At 34.9% G+C, this 19,312-nt stretch overlaps 2 protein-coding genes across 2 annotated transcripts; both read right to left on the bottom strand.

Moving 5' to 3' along the window:
• Positions 1–3,133: 3,133 nt before the first annotated feature.
• LOC142525431 (abscisic stress-ripening protein 2-like) lies at positions 3,134–4,403 on the bottom strand. The gene is made up of 2 exons (XM_075629723.1): positions 4,082–4,403; positions 3,134–3,471 (listed from the first exon to the last, which is right to left on the bottom strand). The coding sequence occupies exons 1-2, from the start codon at positions 4,325–4,327 to the stop codon at positions 3,328–3,330; spliced, it is 390 nt and encodes a 129-aa protein (XP_075485838.1). The 5' UTR covers positions 4,328–4,403; the 3' UTR covers positions 3,134–3,327.
• A 6,633-nt stretch (positions 4,404–11,036) lies between these two features.
• LOC142524509 (uncharacterized) lies at positions 11,037–12,403 on the bottom strand. Its single transcript, XM_075628534.1, has 2 exons — positions 12,070–12,403; positions 11,037–11,370 (listed from the first exon to the last, which is right to left on the bottom strand). Exons 1-2 carry the CDS (start codon positions 12,316–12,318, stop codon positions 11,191–11,193), a joined length of 429 nt encoding a protein of 142 aa, XP_075484649.1. The 5' UTR covers positions 12,319–12,403; the 3' UTR covers positions 11,037–11,190.
• Positions 12,404–19,312: the final 6,909 nt, after the last annotated feature.

The raw sequence follows: 19,312 nt of genomic DNA, 5'->3' as shown, positions 1-19,312 counted from the left end.
TTTGATTGCATGGTTGTTTAAATCAATATTAGGGATAGTTATTATTTGAAAGAATAATTAAATTACCGAAAATAAAACAAGTTTGATGAACCAATATAAGTAAAGTCAAATAATCACAAATATGATGATCGCGAACAAACATAAATAAACAACATTCTAAACCTACGAGGTTACAAATTTAAAATTATAGTTGTCTTCGGGTGAAATATAATATAATAATTATGCAGATAACATGAAAGTGGTGTGGAAAATGTTTCAATGAGAAATTAAAAAATAATTATATGAAATTTTGCGAGAAAGTATTGATTATTTAATGTGACATATTTTTTTAAAAAAAATTTAATTGCAGCTTTCTAACAGTCAATCGTGAAAAGTCAAACAGTCCCATGATTGTGACCGAGATTTTTGTGAAGTTTTATTAAAATAAAATAAAATAAAATGAAATCCCTTTGCCAATCCAACAAAGGCGCTGTACAGCATCTAAGGACCAACGTACATCCACGCATGCAGCAGACTGTCGGTCACTGTAAGGTCACGCGCTTCATCACCGTTTTCGTGAATGAAACATTAAAATATGGTAGATTTGATGGTAAACCTACGAATTCAAACATAAGTTATGTGACGAAAAAACTTTTCTTCACTTTTATGATTCCCACAAAAAATATCGGTGCATTCCCAAGTCTATGCCTGGATTAAATTAGTAGTGAAAATTTAAAATTTGGTATTGATATTTTATATTTGAGTTTTAATTATTTCAAATTTAGTACAAAAAGATAAAAATTTTAGTATAAAATTAGAACAATTATATTATATCAAAATTTAATACATTTATTTGAATACTCAAATATCATATATTAGTACCATATCTGAAATATTTGATACTGAAATATCGCATATTAGTAACATATTTTTAATATTTATTGATTTTCATCCGGAAAAAACATGTGTCATTAATATCAATACTTGTTATATATGTTTAGCCATTCAAAAATCATATATTAGTACCAGATCTGAAAGATTTAACACTTGAATATTATATATTAGTATTATAATTTTTTTGTATCGCTTTTTATACGATAAAATATTTGTCATTAATATCAATACACGAGTATTCAAAAATCATGTATTATTGTCACATCTGAAACACTTGTACACGAAATATCATATATTAGTATTGAATTTTCAATATTTTTTCCCAAATTTCATTCGAGAAAACATAGGTGAGCCTCATGAGTACATAAACATTTTTTATTCGACAATGAATGAATACAAATAAAAATATGAGATTAGAGATTTATTCATCATTTACTCTTAAAATATTATCTTTACATTATTGTTGTGTGTATACTATAATTTTTTAATGATACATTTAGATCAAATATTTTATATAATTCTTGATATATAATTATTTTTTAAAATAAATTTTACATTAAGGAAACCATAAATTAACTAAAAAAATGACATGAAAGGACAAATTTAAAATATAAAAGAGTAGGTCTTTTGTGAGACGCTCTTACGAATCTTTATCTGTGAGACGGGTCAACTCTACCGATATTCACAATAAAAAGTAACACTCTTAGCATAAAAAATAATATTTTTTCATGGATGATCAAAATAAGAAATCCGTCTCAAAAAATACGACTCGTGCGATCGTCTCACGCAATTTTTTGCCCAAAAATTTATAACCCATTGAGCCCGATATTAGCCCATAGATTAAATTTGTGCTGGAATGTTTCGCCGCCTCCACCGAAAGAGATCGACGGTCTTAAACAAGCCACGGTTATACATATGGGCCCCACCATTACACAATCCCAGTTGGCCAGTCACTTTCATGAGCTGTAAACCAAATATTAATTTAGGAGCCTCCGGGTTTAATATTCTCATTGAATAATACTCGGTAACGTTTTACTTTTTAAAATTTTCTGGTAAGAACATAATATAAATATATAATACTATGATATAACACAGTGAAGCATTTCTACTCACACAAATTTGGAAGAATATATCGACATATTAAAAAATGAAAAGAAATATCGTTTTCATTCGAAAATATCTATAAAAAATGTGTGTTATAAAAAATAATTGTTTAATCGAACTTAAACGTACAAGAGTTTAAGCTAGATTAAGTGTAAGCCAGACACAACCTTCTACATCGAAAATGTTAAGTTGTTAGCCCTCGAGGAATTAAATTCCGATGTGAGCTTTAGATACATCGACCAAACGTTACACTTTTGAGTACGTGTATGTGTGCATGTGTGTGCGTGTATAAAATTATGTGTGAGTAAGTTCTACACAAAATCTACTAGGGCCGGTATATATGTATGTTCTCTATACAAATAAGTCGATATTGCTCTGCACCGAACCATCGGTCCACCAATGAATGAAATCATATATATTTAACATTAATTGTCAATCAATTTCAGTTACCAAACTTTTGGTTGCTCGTATTTATATTGAATTGAATAATGTATTTATTACTCAAAAAAATGTCGCAAATCCTCGGGGGCAAGCCCAATGGAAAGTCACACTATATCTTTGGGCTTAACCTATCTCAACACGTAACACCAATTTGCTTCGACTCAAACTCATTCCACAACAGAAATAACATTTCACTTTCCCAAGAATTAAATTCCCGAAAAAATGCAAAATGGTAACTCCCAAGATTCCCCTCCTAGTGACACTCCCATGGTTTGTCCTAACCGTGACCGCAACGTCAAGAACACCACAAATCAAGCCAGCCAACGATGCTGGAAATACTGCGAAGCGCGAAGGGGGCACGATGGAATGTTTGGGCGCGTTTCTGGAGCTAAAGTCGTGCTCGAATGAAATGTTGTTTCTTCTGAATGGAAGGTCTCATTTGGGGATTGATTGTTGTCGAGCCATTCAGATAACCACTCACTCGGCTGGCCTTCCATGCTGACTTCACTCGGCTGGCCTTATTAAGCCATCACCGTAGCGTCTCATCCACTCTACCTTCAGTTGGGTCACATGCCTGACTTTGGGCTAATGGTAGATGCACATTTTTCGTACTAGTAATCATGTGTAGATTTTAGAAATGACGAATTTATGAATGCTGCTTATATATATTCTCTGCCATGTTTTCAGTTTGATATCTATTAATAGACAAGAAAAATATGTAAGAGCTTTATTGACACCATATGTGAATGATGCATGGCATAATACCACATGAACACTCAATAACATATTTCTTTTACATATATATATATAACAACATGCTTGTATAACAAGAGAGACCCACAAGCACAATCTTTTATTTAGAGTAGGATGGATTGTGGTGGGCGGTGCTTTCCCCCCGCCTTTTCTTGCTCATGCATGTTTAGATTCCTTCTTCTCATGATTCTCCAGGAATGCGTAGCCACCGCCTCCCATCGTCACTGCCGTCGCAATCTCATCCTCTAATTTGTTCCTCTGCGTGTGCACTTCGTCCTTCTTGGCCTGATGCTTCTGATACTGACATTTTTCATGTAAAACGTCAAAATTAATATATGTGAGATAAGATGACGGATCAAGGTGGTTATTGAATCTTTCAACGTAATACAATGATCGAGCAAAAATTAATTAAATTGATTGATTTATTTTTTTTTTTTGCAAAAGTTTGCGTTGATTGGTTCGAGTATAGTCATTAATTGTAATTAGGCTTTGGCTACTAGCTAGTACATTTATTTAATTGTAGAGAATTTGATTTGCGAGCCGCGAGTCATATATTCGAGTGCTCACGAGTTGGTAGAATGATTTATTTAATTACCTACATATAATTGTATTTTGTTGTTATCATTTTACATATTTCAGATTGATCAACTGTATAATTTTTCTATTACACAAAGAATATCTGGAACAAGTCTGGTCTGTAAACACGATTACATATATAATAATGACGTACGAAAATAACAGTACAATAATTTACACGGTTATTTTTAATTTGTGATACTAATTAATTTTCTAGATATCAAATCTGACTAATATTAAAATCTTGTATTATTCCATGATCGAATGTCGAATGTCGTGCGTGGTAGGTTGAGAATAACATGAAATTTGGGCAATACTTAATTAAGGAATTTACCAAGGCAATAGGACCAGTAGTCGCATTTCCCAGCTCACCGAGGTGTTCCTTGCGCTGATGAGGCTTTCCCCCTTTCTCAAAATCTGGTTGAGTTGTAGCGTAGCCGACGGTTTCTGTAGTCTCGTAGCGTTGACCCGCACCATCAACCCCGTAGGCGGTTTCAGAGTGCACCACCGCCTCGACCGGCTTCTTCTCTTCCTCCTTGTTGTGGTGGAAGAGGTGGTGGTGTTGCTTCTCTTCTTGCATGCTGAGTATATATATATATCGCTCACCTCAGCAAAATTTGAACTAGTCAAGATTTTATTGAGTATATGAGATGGTATAAACATAGCTGGAGTGTGCTATTTATAAGGGTGAAATTATTTGTTCCGTTGGCGTTGGAAATTAATTTAATTTCTAGATCATAACTGTTTACATATTCTTTTGGATTATTATATGAATTTGCTGTTTTTTATTCAATAAATAAAGAATTATTCTTAGCGACGAAGCCAAAGTGATCATACACGGAGCTAAACTGCATGGTTACTCAATTCATTCATGTTTTTAGATAAAAATAAATGAACTTAGTTAATCCAATTTTATCTTATTTTGCTTAGTTTTTATGATTATTGTCACCCCAGAAACCGAGACGTGTAATCAACGTTGTTTAACAATTAAATTCGCAAAACAACAAACCACGTAGTATATAAAATATTTATAGCCAATAGCTAGTCTATTCCATAATCATAACTGTTTTTACAGTGCATATCATAATTGCGAAAGCAATAACGTAAAGAAAAATAAAACAAAAAACGATGCTTGAAACTTCATGTCTCGAACTTGATCACCAACCCCAAAAATGTGTTGTTCACCTTCTTCCACTTGATCTTCGCCCTTATCTGGAGAGGGAAGCAAGGGGGTGGGTGTTTGGAGAAATAATGAGTATATGGTGGGACAATAGTACACAAAAATACGAAATATACATATAATTTGAGTTCAAGGGTGACATGTCACAACATGAATCAATACATGAGACAAATAGAATTCAAAACAAGGTATCAAAACATATTGTAATTGGAGTATCAACTTATACAAAGCACTGTTATTCATCTTCTGATCCATGATATAATGATCAGTCTCTAATTGTTACTCCTCTAAGAAAGTGAGACCATATATCGATTATTATAACCCACTGCATCAGGTCCTTACCTTGTCATGTTTCCGAAATGTTCTTATCACTTTTATTCGAATCATAATAGTAAATTTTTAAGATTTCATAGCATAGCAAAGAGATCATGCGGAACGAAACATATACAAAATCAAATGTCATGAAACGTGTAGTGTATGATTGAGTTTTCAAAATCAACAGGAACATCATTATTTTAAAACATACTTATAAGCCCACTTACTTGTTCTTTTATTGAAATAGGTGTGAATGACTTGCTGCTCAAAATGATATTCCTTGACGTTCGAACTTGGCTCAAAAAAATTTTTTTAAATTTTTTTTAAAAAAAGAATATTGCAATCCGTATAATTCTGTCCCGGATTCTTCTTTTTTTAAAAAAAAAAACAAGGAGAGTCACGGATTCTAGGAATCCGTGACAGACGTGACACCGTGTACAAACCATGTCTTCCCCTTTTAAATAGAAACGCCTTCTTCCGATTCATTCTCGCACACATTATTTCTTTCCTCCGATTCATATGCGTAAAATTCATATTTTTTCCTTCAACCTTGTATTAATATTATTTGTTGATTTTCTCATCAATTTCATTCGAAGAAATATCAAGATGTAATGTTTAATTTCTTTGATAATATTATAATTATATATTAAGAAGTAAATTTTTTTTTTCATTTTTGATAATACTTGTCATTTATTTCAGATATTAGGATCGTCCGTTGATATTATTACAAGTTCCGTATAATTACCTCTGAGAAGATAATTTAAGTAATTTATTTAATATTTTATTTGTATTATTTAAATTATATTAATATAATTGTAATTTTGTTCACTAACATTATATGATTAAGTATAATTTAGTTAAATAATATATTTTTAATATTAATCGCGATATTAAAAAATAGTAGAATATTAAAAAAATAATAAATATGATTTTGTGATTTTTGAAAATATTTCAAGATTAGTGTTTTTAATGTAATTAAATTAATTTAATATAAGATAACTTCTTGACTCTGATTTGCCCACCTGCCCTTTGTACCAGATTAGGTACCAAATGTTTGTTTTTATTTTTTACGATGGAAAGCTTGATCACAGGTAGGGATGGTAATGGGACGGGGCGGAGACGGATTTGCCATCCCCATCCCCGTTCTCTAATTCTATCCCCGTTCTCTAATTCTATCCCCGCTCTCATTCCCGCACCCATCCCCGGATCTACCTAAACGGGGAATCCCCGTCCCCGAACCCGCGGGGATAAAATCCCCGTCCCCGTCCCCGAACCCGTTTGAAATACCCGAATATATATATATTACTGTATTTATATATATATATATATATATATATATATTACTGTATATAATTTTTTTATATAATATATATATATATTACTGTATTTATATACATATATAACTGTGTATATATATATATATATATATATATATACATATATATATATATATATATGTTATCGGGGTGGGTTTGGGAGGGTTTGATATGGGGATAGGATTCCCAAACCCGTCCCAATATATTTCGGGGATTTTTAAAAATCCCCGAACCCGAAACCAAACCCATTAACATATCCCCGAACCCGTCCCATTTCGGGTTTTCCCCGCGGAGCCCCGAAACCGCGGGAAAAATTGTCATCCCTAATCACAGGCGGAGTAGTGTATGTCATATTTGAAGTTGATGGTCCGGGTTCAAACTCATTTCGTGTCCACATCGGTGGAGTTTGCACATGAGCTGGGCGTGTCTGTGACATAGATGCATATGTTATGTAAAAATACCTACAATATCTGAATAGGCCCACACAAATCGACCTTTAATCCGATTGATGTGTCGCACAGTTCTCTGTAAAGATATGCCAACATAGCAGAACCCCAGCTAAATGTATTAACCATTTATATGTCCTCAAGAAACTGCAAATACATAAGTTTCACAGCAGCACCTTCCGAGTCCGGAAACATAAAACCACCAATGATCATTAATGCAACACAACGAAAATATTGTGTCACGTCATCTTCAGTGCTTTGATCATTAATCATATTATTTAGGCAATGGTTTAGCACAGCGGTCAGATAAAGATGTGAACCTTTAATCTGATAAGATGTAGGCGTAAAACCCAACCAAGTTGCGCAGCGCTGTTGTAAAATATATTTATTCTACGCGGTATCTACACCAGTGATGGGCATGCCATCAATATTCAATCCTCAAATAAGGGCAACGTCTTGTAGGGTGATTGTTGCCTCGCCAACTGTAAGGTGAAATGTGTGTGTCTCACGACGCCATCTCTCAACGATGACTGTAAGCAAATGATTATCATAATTTTTAATAGGACCACATTGAATTACACCATAGAAACCCATACGTGCTAGACATAGGCGGACACGGAGGTGAATCCCAGCATTATGCAATCTCCACATATATTTGTCAGACCGACGTGGATGTATGAGTGCATCCATGTTTTCAGCGTTGATATTATTTGAAATGTGTCTATCCCGCAAATATAACACATTATTCGTATTTTCAACCATCTTGCAAACAAAAAATCAGGATATAACAAATTTTATATTTTATATCAACAAAACATAATTACATATTTTATATTAAATAAAATTATTTTTTTTCTCTGTTGTAAATATTCAAATGTGGATGCTAATGAATAATTGATAATTGTAAAACTCTCTTCATCTCATTCATTTAAGTTGTATTTTTTTTCATCCCTCTCAATTATAAAATTCGTTTCTATATTTAGTAGTACTTTTCAGACTATTTTACCAATCTACCTCTATTTAAAATCATTTACTTGTAAAAAAAAAAAAAGCACTTGTCAACTCCTCCATGACACCTTTGTTTTTCTTTTTCTTATTTTTTTTTTAAAAAGAATCCGGGACAGTATTAGACGGATTACAATATTTAAATAAACTCCTCGATTTTGTAATATTTTAATGATTTATTTTTAAAAGAATAATATTTTTAAAAAAAGCCCTGAGATTCTGCCACTAATAAATATCGTGAGTATCGTGGAGGGGCATGTCACGGATTAATTGGGCAGATTGGAATTTTATATTCTTCACGGGTCTTTAATGTATTCCTTTTATATATTATCTTTAATGTATTCTCATTTTGACAAATATGCACAAACGAATCAATAAATCAATCCAATAATGCAAATTCCTTTGTATCCAAGGAAAAAAACACACATTACTCGATCGATCTGTTAATTTTTATTTTTTTTTATAATTTTCATAAAATGACAATCTTGCAATTTTTTTAATACAAAAATGTAAATTTTTACACCTTAATCTAAAATGACTCGCTATATACCATCACAATTCGAAAGAGTTAATTATTAAATCTTAGTTTTGTCTGAGTTAGTAAATGATAATAATGACTCCGCCAAAATATTATTGTTTGGTCTGCTGACATAAATTGCAACGCGTATTATGATCAAGTCTAGTCTTCCAATTATTTGTTAAATTATATCGATTAATTCACGATTTTTGTTATGCAATTTGAATATTTTTAAAATTTTAATCACATTTTACTGAAATGTTGTCGTAAAATCAAAAAATAATGACTAAAGACAAAATATATACAATAAAACAAGTGTAGCTTCCACTCAAATGACAAATAATACAGTGAATATTTACACTTGTTTGATATTTACAAGTATTCACGTCGTCTCATCCTATTTAATATTTGGTAATAGATACATATGAATATTTGGTTTTGGTGATCAATATTATATACATTCGTCAAGGTCATAAAATAATTAAATCACCGGTATTTATGTTCAGTTTTTGACATTTTACAATGGTTGCTTTTGAAAATAAGAAAATTGTTTTTTTTTTATATTAAAAAATCATATATTGCTATGCTTCTACATAACGTAAACAAGAAAAAAAAAAATACCGTAAATTTGTACTTCATTTTTAAATATTTAAAGTAAATTACTTGTTAGCCACACTGATGTAAATATGGAGGGTTTATTTTTATTTTTTTTAAAAATAATAAATCATTTAATGAATTATTTCTTATGATTCCCTAACATTAATCAATGAAATCAAACATGATTTTAACCTTTTCTATTTTTTTTTTTTAAAAATAAACCCTCCATATTGCTTTGTATTTATGTATGTTATACAAAGAAGTCAAAAAATGAGATTCTACCATTAAGACACTACATCAAGATTGCATCTAAATAGTGTACATCTATCCATCGAATATTTCACATTAATTGTCGATCAAATTTCATTTACCAAACATTTGGCTCATATTTATATTTGAAAATTGTATTTATTATTCAGCTCAAACTCATTTCACAACATATATAACCTTTGGATTAACCTATTTCTATACATAACACCAACTTTCTTCAGTTCAAGCTCATTCCACATCAGACATAACATTCAATTTCCCACAAATTAAATACCCAAAAAAGACCAAATGGTAACTACTCCCAAGATTCCACTCCTAGCAAAACTCTTTTGGCTGGTCCTAACCATGACCGCAACATCAAGAACGCCGCAAATCAAGCGAGCGGACGAGGCTGGAGGAACTGCGAAACACAAAGGGGCACGATGAATTTTTGAGCGCGCTCGAATGAAATGTTATTGTTTCTTATGAATAGAGGGTCGTCTCATTGGGGCTGTATTTTTCGGGCCATTCGGATTCATTCTTGAGTGTTGGCCTTTCATGCTTACTTACTGGGCTGTAACCCATGCCTGAAAATGGGCTTTGACCCAGCCCAATAATGGTTGATGCACATTTTTCATTAATCATGTATATGTTTTAGAAATGATGACTTTGTAAAGACTGTTTATATATATTCTCTGCAGTATTTCCAGCTTGATATGATATCCATTAATAGACAAGAAAATATAAGAGCTTTATTGACACCATGTGAAATGTGGCATGATACACTCAAAAACGTATTCTCCTACATATATAAAACAATATAAATATAAATATAAATATAAATACTGGGAAATTTTTTTCCCTGTATATAGGGATGTAATCGAGTCGAGCCGAGCCGAACTCTTGAATGTTTGAGCTTGGTTCGTTTATAATCGAGCCGAACTCGAGCTTTATTTAACGAATATATGTATGGCTTACGAGCTTATTCAAACATTTATCGAGCCTAAACAAGCTTAATAAATATGAATTATACATTTAAATTTTCATTAAATTAATTAAAAAGTAAATTATATATATAAAGAAAAATATATTATTCTTATTAAAATTTGTAAATTTATTATAATAAATAAATTTAATAGATTTTTCTATATATTTCATAAATATGCAAAATCAATAAATTAAATATCAAAACTATTTTTTTTCATCTAAAAGATTACTCATGAACTTACCAACGAACATGTTCACGAGCTAACGAGCCGAATACTGTAAAGCTTGAGTTTGATTTGTTTATCTTAACGAGCCTCATTAAACGAGCTCAAACGAGCTTTTATCGAATCGAGCTTCGAATAGCTCACAAACGATTTGGTTCATTTACATCCCTACCTATATATCTGTCTTTTTGAAATTATGTCCTCTATATTGTCAAATTTCATTTTAGTTTGCTATTTTTGCTTTTTTTTTTGTTGTTGCAATTTTAGTCTTTAATTTTTCCGAGTTGACGGTGACGTGATACCAAGGCAATGATGATGTGGCGCTGACATGTTTGTGTCAAATCAACACTCACGATGAAAAATATTTAGAATTGCCAAAAATAAAAAAAGTATAAGACTAAAATTGAAATTTGATAACATAGAAGGCCAAAATCACACAGTGAAAAAATTAGGTGACCAAAAAACCATTTTTCTCTATAAATACACATACATAACAATAGAGACCCACACACACAATTTTTATTTAGAGTAGGATGGAATGGACTGTGACAATATGTAAGAACCACAATAATATAATGACATAAAATTTGTGGGAGGCCAAAAATAACTAATGGTGGTGGTGGTGCTTTCCCTCAGCCTTTTCTTGTTCATGTTTAGCTTCTTTCTTCTGGTGATGCTCGTGGAATGTGTAGCCACCGGCTCCCACCGCCACGGCTGTCGCAATCTCCTCCTGTATTTTGTGCCTGTGCTTGTGCTCTGGGTCCTTCTTGGCTTGATGCTTCTCATACTGATCATTTTCATGTAAATATGTCAAAATTAATATAATGGTAATTGAATTTTTCAACACAATATAATTTGGTAAATGATTATTATTTGATTACCTATATCTAATTGTATTTAGGGTGATGAAACTGATGGGATTCCCAGACACTGGATTTCACCGATTTGATCACAAAATGAACGATCCATTATTATTATTAACTTTTATTTAAAGAGAGAGCCTAATGTCATATATATCCCGGACTGAATAAATTTATATAATCATAATGTAGTCTCCTTAGAATTTGAGGTAATTATTTTGTAAGATTAATATATATGAGAATTAATTAGATATATCATTGATGCACACAGGAAGAATTCATTTGTGTGAACCTCAATCTTGCGATGTCGTGTCAAAATAATACGTTTGCGATTGGATTGATGAAATTTAATTTAGAGGGGGATTTGATTTGGGAAGCGTTTAATTGATAAATTTCAAATAACACTCGTCTTAGTTGTAAATCAGTCATAATTTCCAATGAAATAGCATAACTTGACATAAAGTGAATTTAAATTCTAATTGAATTTTATTCATTCAAACAAGCTAATTCAATCCAACTTATATCAAATCTACTAATGTTAAAATCTTGTATTATTCCACGATCCAATGTCATGCATGGTAAGTTGAGAATAACATGAAATTGTAGGCAATAATTAAGGAATTTACCAAGGCGTAAGCACCGGCAGCCACAGTTCCCAGCTCACCGAGGTGTTCCTTGCCCTGATGAGCTTTTCGCTCTTTCTCATAATCTAGTTGAGTTGAAACGTGACCAACGGTTTCTGTAGTCTCGTAGCGTTGGCCCTCAGCATCAACCCCGTAGGCGGTTTCCGAGTACACCACTGCCTCAACCGGCTGCTCTTCCTCCTTCTTGTGGTGGAAGAGGCGATGGTGGTGGTGGTGCTTTTCTTCCGCCATGCTAATGACAGTGGTTATAGGTGAAGACTTTATTGGATATGAGATGAAATAGACATGGCTGAAGTTTGCTATTTATAAATGTGAAATTATCCGTTCCGTCGACCTTGGAAATTTATATTTTAGATCATAAATGTTCATGTAATATTCTTTTATAATATTACATGAATGGATTGGTTTTTATTCAATAAATAAAGAAATATATATTCTTAGGGAGGAAGCCAAAGTTTTCTTTCATACATGGAGCGAAACTGGCTACTCAATGAAAATTCAAAAATATTTTTATAAACATATAATATATATATATATATTTATAAAAAAAATGACAATCTTGCAAAATTTGTTCTATAAAAAAAATTAAAAAAAATACACCAACTATGTCTGGATTAGTAATTGGTCATAAACTTCACTAAATAAGTATTGTCTGATTAGCAACTTGCTCACATAAATATCAACGCGTATTATCGAGTCTAGGAGTCTTCTCACTAGCTACGTGCTGCGACTGCTGTTTTTAAAATTATATAAAAATAATTTAATTATTTTAAAAAATAAGAACAAAAGTTGTGTAGAAAAATTTATATTCAGTTGTGTAGAAAAATAATAAATTACACCTCAATAAAATCGAATTTTTTTTTAGTTGAAAATAATTGGATTAAGGACACTTATTCAGTTTTTGACATATTACAGTGGATGCTTTTAATGATAAAAAAATTATAAATAATAAAAATATTTTCTGAAATAATTCATTAAAATTAAATAACGTGACTTAGTTGTTAAGCATGCAACTTGTTTCAAAGACTCGTTTTCACATATCTCTTTCTCAAATTTCTTCTCATAAATGAAGGAAGTTGAATGAAGTTCTTTAGTAAAATAAATAAATAATTAAAATCAAACGTTTGACATGCGAGGCATAAACGCTTCTTGAGCATAGGTGACGATCGCTCGTGTAATGTCTCAGATTTGATGAATGTTTCTATTGTATCAAGACGAGTTTTTTCAACATATTTATATATTTACTCAGACGCACCTTAGAAACTTCTAATGAGTGATCCTTATACGCACCATAGAAAACCTCAACGGTGATCACTATCATGCTTAGCTTTATACTTTTTATGTAACGAGCTTCCAAAAAAATATCATTGTACGGGATCTTGCTTGACAGATGTGAGTTTATATAACAGTAGCAATGTAAGATTGTAGATTTATGTTTTATCAGAATTAAGTGTTGTGCTAAATGTTACTATTAGGCTACCATATCTTATTCAATCTTTGTTAATTAGTATGATTTTATTGTAATCTTATCTTTTAGGATAGTAGCTAAATTAGATTATCCTCCGTATATTCTTGTAATCCTCTCAATTAGGATAGCTATCTATTTTAGAATTCTATAGGTGTATATATTGATGTATATTTCAACTAATGGAACGTGTGAATATATTATTTCCTTCAACCTCTTTATGGTATCAGAGCAACTAGCTCAAGCTCCAATCAAGTTTTAGCAAACAAAACCCACCGCTTCACTTTCACCTTTCCTCCAATTTTTTTTTCCCAGCCCAAAGCCTATCCAATGTCTTCACCGACTCATGACTCCTTTTCTGAAGTCACACGTAGTGTCAGCAGAAATGCCAATACCACAGTATCACGCCCCATCACATCGTTTAATATTGCTGCACAAGCTCCATTAAAGTTGACAGCCTCAAATTACCTTTCATGGCGCCTACAGTTTACCACCCTTCTCACCGGCTATGATCTGCTCGGATTTGTTGATGGCACTCACCCGTGTCCTGAGCACATCATCACGGTCTATGGTGTTCCCACTGTCAATCCCGCACATCACGACTGGATCTGTCAAGATCAACTCATTTTGAATGCTATTATTGGTTCATTATCTCCTTCATTAATCCCGTTTATCGTGACTGCCCGTACATCCTCTGATGCTTGGTCCACTTTTGCTCACACATATGGCAAACCAACTCGTGGTCGCATAACGCAACTAAAAACACAAATCAGCCACCCGATGAGGGGATCCCAGACAATCACTGAATTTATGCAAAATGTCAAAACAAAAGCAGATGAACTTTCCTTGATGAATGCTCCCGTTGATATTGAAGATCTTACTATTAAAATTCTTGAGGGCCTTGACGATGAATACAGAGAATTAGCCCGAGCCATACAAGCACGAGAGACAGCCATCTCTTTTGAAGAATTGCATGAAAAACTTCTCAATCATGAAGCTTTTCTCGCTGCTAAAAAGGACACTCACATCCATCTTCCGGCCACTGCCAACACCATCGCCAAGGCTGCCACATCGCACAAGCCAAACTACCGCGCGTCCAACCCATCTAACACCAGTCACTCTCGATCTACAGGTGCATGGGCTCATCATTCATCGCAACCACCGACTCAACGTACTCCTTGCCCTTACCTCGGACGCTGTCAGCTGTGTGACGAGCAAGGACACTCTGCCAAGAGATGTCCAAATCTCAAATCCCTTTCGTGGCAACATTATGCACCTTCGCAGCCTCCCACCAAGGTGCCATATGCTAGCCCTCAGGCCCTTGCTGCCGCCCATACTGCTGCCCATACTTCAGCTTCTTCTGATTGGATTCTAGACTCAGGCGCCACCCATCACGTGGCCACAGATCTTGCTAACCTTTCTTTTCACTCTCCTTATACTGGGTCTGATGATGTAGTCGTTGGTAACGGCACAGGTTTGAAAATAACACATACCAGCTCTCTTTCTCCATCATACAATCCTTCATCCCTTAAATTTTCTAATGCTCTTTGTGTACCGTCAATGCACAAAAATCTCTTATCTGTTTCCCAACTATGTACCACTAACAATGTCATTGTTGTTTTTACTCCGACCCATTTTCAGGTGAAGGATTCCCGCACGAGGGCCATCCTCCATCAAGGACCACTTAAAGACGGCATCTACTCTTGGTCTCCGTCTTCGGGAAAGACAACGTCACCACTAGCCTTTCCGCTGTCTCATGTGTCTTTATACTTATGGCATAATCGTCTAGGTCATCCGTCCAATAAAGTTATGCGTCATTTGTTATCTTCTAAGTTAGTGTCTTTCCCCCCTAGGCAGTCACTCGACTTCAATTGTAATTCTTGTCACTGCAATAAAAGTCATAAATTACCTTTTCATGATTCTTCTCTTCACTCCAACTCTCCACTTGAATTGGTTTTTTCGGATGTTTGGACCTCTCCGATAGTCTCTTATGATGGTTACAAGTACTACGTAGTTTTTGTCGATCATTATACCAAATATATTTGGCTCTACCCCCTCAAACATAAATCTGATGTCCTCCCTGTATTTAAATGCTTTAAATCCATTGTCGAAAAACGATTAAACAAACCCCCATCACTCTCTATACAGATAATGGCGGAGAATACATTGCCCTTAAAACCTTTCTCCAAACTCATGGTATATCGCACCTGACCACTCCCCCACACACACCAGAACATAATGGTTTTTCAGAACGCCGACACCGCCACATTGTCGAAACAGGCTCCACCTTACTTCAACAAGCTTCCATTCCTTCCCCATTTTGGCCATTTTCCTTTGCCACGGCAGTCTATCTTATTAACCGTATGCCCAAACACAATCTCTCCATGATGTCGTCCTTTGAGTGCCTCTATCGCACTCCTCCCAACCTCTCTCGACTCCGAGTCTTTGGGTGTCTCTGTTATCCCTGGCTGCGCCCATACACATCCCACAAATTGGAGTCTCGATCACTCCCATGTGTCTTTCTAGGTTACTCTCTCACTCAAAGTGCGTACCTTTGTTATGAGCTTTCCTCTCATAAAATTTATGTCTCCCGACATGTTGTCTTTGTCGAATCTGAGTTTCCTTTTCCCTCGTCCTCTCCGGCTAGTGTTTCTTCTCATAGTAGACCACAGGATGTGCCACCGTCTGTGGTGGTTCAGGAGGCTGTCGTGCCGGGTCGCCCTTCACCAACCACTCAACCTCCCAATTCCACCATCGTGACAGTAACTCCATCTTCTCACCCAACCCTACCCGAGACAGCTTCAACAAATTCCTCACCTGTTACCATGCAACCAACTTCTCCTCTCCGAGAACCACCTGTTCAAACACCACCACCCCCATCCCAACATCCAATGGTCACTCGGTCACAACACAACATCTTCAAACCAAATCCCAAGTACAGCCTCACCATTACCACCCTCCCAACTGACTCTGAACCGACCTCTCATACCCAGGCCTTAAAAGACCCTCGGTGGCGTGCCGCTATGTCTGAAGAATTCGATGCTCTTCTTCGCAATAGAACCTGGGACTTGGTTCCTCCAAATCCTTCCCAAAATCTTGTTGGTTGCAATATGGGTTTTTCGTATTAAACGAAACCCTGATGGATCAGTTGATCGCTACAATGCTCGACTCGTCGCAAAGGGTTTCCATCAACGCCCGGGAGTTGACTATCATGAAACCTTCAGCCCGGTGGCTAAACCAACGACAGTACGTGTACTTCTCTCTTTAGCTATCTCTCGTGGTTGGTCTCTTCGTCAGATGGACGTTAATAATGCATTTCTACATGGCCATTTGAATGAGGAGGTTTATATGGCTCAGCCTCCGGGTTTTGTTGCTCCAGATTTGTCCTCTCATGTGTGCAGTCTCCGTAAAGCCATCTATGGTCTTAAACAAGCACCTCGTGCTTGGTACCATGAACTTCGTCAATTTCTTCTTGATGTTGGGTTTACAAATTCAAAATCTGACACCTCCCTTTTCATTTATCGGCGCTCAACCACCACTATGTATCTCCTTGTGTATGTTGATGACTCGATCCTCACAAGAAATGATACTTCGGTCATCCAAAATTTTGTTCAGCAGTTGGGTTCTCGTTTTTCAATCAAGGATCTGGGCCACCTATCGTACTTCCTTGGTGTTGAGGTTGTTTGTTGTTCTGGAGGCCTACGCCTTACTCAGCAGAAATATCTACTCGACATTCTTTCCAAGCACAACACTTCTAATCCTGTACAAACGCCTCTGGCCACTTCCTCCTCTCTGTGCCTTAATGACGGGTCACCGCCTGCAGATGCAACCCTCTATCGACAAGTAGTTGGTAGTTTACAATATTTGCTCATCAGTCGTCCTGACAATGCATTTGCTGTCAACAAACTATCTCAGTTTATGCATGCTCCCACAGCCACTCACTGGGGTGCGGTTAAGCGTCTTCTTCGCTATCTAAATGGTACACGAACTTATGGCATTCGCTTGCAATGCCATACCTCATTGTCACTTCACGCGTTCTGTGATGCCGATTGGGTAGGTAATCCAGATGATCGGACATCTACAGGTGCCTATGTTGTTTTTCTTGGTCCTAATCCAATCTCTTGGAGTTCTAAGAAACAACGATCGGTTGCTCGCTCTTCCACAGAAGCTGAATATAGGGCCATTGCCTCGGCTGCAGCAGAACTTCAATGGATTCGTTCTCTCCTTGATGAACTTGGTGTCTCTGTCAGTTCTCCACCGACGCTTTACAGTGACAACATTGGTGCAACGTACTTATGTGCAAACCCGGTATTTCATTCTTGCATGAAGCACATTGCTTTGGACTATCATTTTGTTCGAGAACTCGTGCAGAATGGAAATCTCATAGTATCTCATGTTTCCTCTGCTGATCAGCTGGCCGATGCACTAACCAAGCCACTTTCTCGCTATCGGCTCAAGGATCTTTCATTCAAGATTGGTGTCACCGTTGGAGCACCAACTTGAGGGGGCCTATTAGGCTACCATATCTTATTCAATCTTTGTTAATTAGTATGATTTTATTGTAATCTTCTCTTTTAGGATAGTTAGCTAAATTAGATTATCCTCCGTATATTCTTGTAATCCTCTCAATTAGGATAGCTATCTATTTTAGAATTCTATAGGTGTATATATTGATGTATCTTTCAACTAATGGAACGTGTGAATATATTATTTCCTTCAACCTCTTTAGTTACAACATTTAAGACAACATGCAACAGAATATTAAAGTTTGTAACACAAATTAACTTTAAATAAATATGATGGACAAGATTAAATTTGCACAAGGTACGATGCCTCAGGGCAAAAATTAATCACTATAAAACCAATGAGTTTATACTAAAACAGTACCAATAGTGATTATTACTAAAATCAATTTCCTCAACACATTGAGAAAATAAATAGCTTTCTAAAACAACCAACAATACTAAAACACAAATATGAATGCAAAAACGTGATGCCAAAAACTTGGAGCAACAAAACCCGATCTTCAGCCAACTACTTGTACGCGTGTTGTCTGAAATGTCTCCAACAATTACGGCAACACGTGAAACATCACTCTTCAAAACAGCAACGTCCTTGTAGAATGTATTTCTCTGAAATGAATGATCAATCAAGAAGAGGCCACAACAATGTCCTTGTTTCTTTTATTTATAGACTTTCTCTCTCCTAGAGTTTATCTCCACAAGAAAACCTATTTCGCAAAGAAAATATGAGTTTAATTAGGAACAAAACTCCTTTTGAACAATGATATCATATCATGATAATATTTACATAATTATCTCATTATCTAGAAAGACAAAATCTTATTAAATATATTATACTCAATCAAATCAACAAGTAAAAGATAATATTAAGTAAATCATCTAAATTAAGAAATTATATTTCCATTCAATCATCTTTCTTACATATCAAATCTTTTAAGCCCATCTAAATTGCACAATCTCATACCTGAACAGTATTGGAGTCCCTCTTATTCTGGTGTGAGATCGGTTCATTGATGTTCCATTCGCCCAAAAGTATGTCAGTAGCGCTCATTGTTCGTGCAACTTCATGGCATCGGCGTTCACTTCGTGCGCCCTTCGGCTCCAGATGTCATAGCTTGAATGGAGCTCCATCGAATTATATATGCATATTTTGAGTCACACACACACACAAATTTTATATGTTGCACACTCACTGTACACATATGTGAGCACCGATGATTTGACATTCACCTATTGG

This window comes from Primulina tabacum, chromosome 14 (genome assembly GCF_025594145.1).
Source record: "Primulina tabacum isolate GXHZ01 chromosome 14, ASM2559414v2, whole genome shotgun sequence".
Taxonomy (NCBI): Eukaryota; Viridiplantae; Streptophyta; class Magnoliopsida; order Lamiales; family Gesneriaceae; genus Primulina; species Primulina tabacum.
This window is presented reverse-complemented; position numbering and strand designations above follow the sequence as displayed.

What these genes read in the sequence shown, in the direction of transcription:
- LOC142525431 (XM_075629723.1), bottom strand. Translation starts at nt 4,327, where the DNA reads ATGCAAGAAGAGAAGCAACACCACCACCTCTTCCACCACAACAAGGAG. An exon ending in CTACTGGTCCTATTGCCTTG is followed by an intron (nt 3,472 to 4,081) that starts GTAAATTCCTTA and finishes GAAAAATGTCAG; the next exon opens with TATCAGAAGCATCAGGCCAA.
- LOC142524509 (XM_075628534.1), bottom strand. Translation starts at nt 12,318, where the DNA reads ATGGCGGAAGAAAAGCACCACCACCACCATCGCCTCTTCCACCACAAG. An exon ending in CTGCCGGTGCTTACGCCTTG is followed by an intron (nt 11,371 to 12,069) that starts GTAAATTCCTTA and finishes GAAAATGATCAG; the next exon opens with TATGAGAAGCATCAAGCCAA.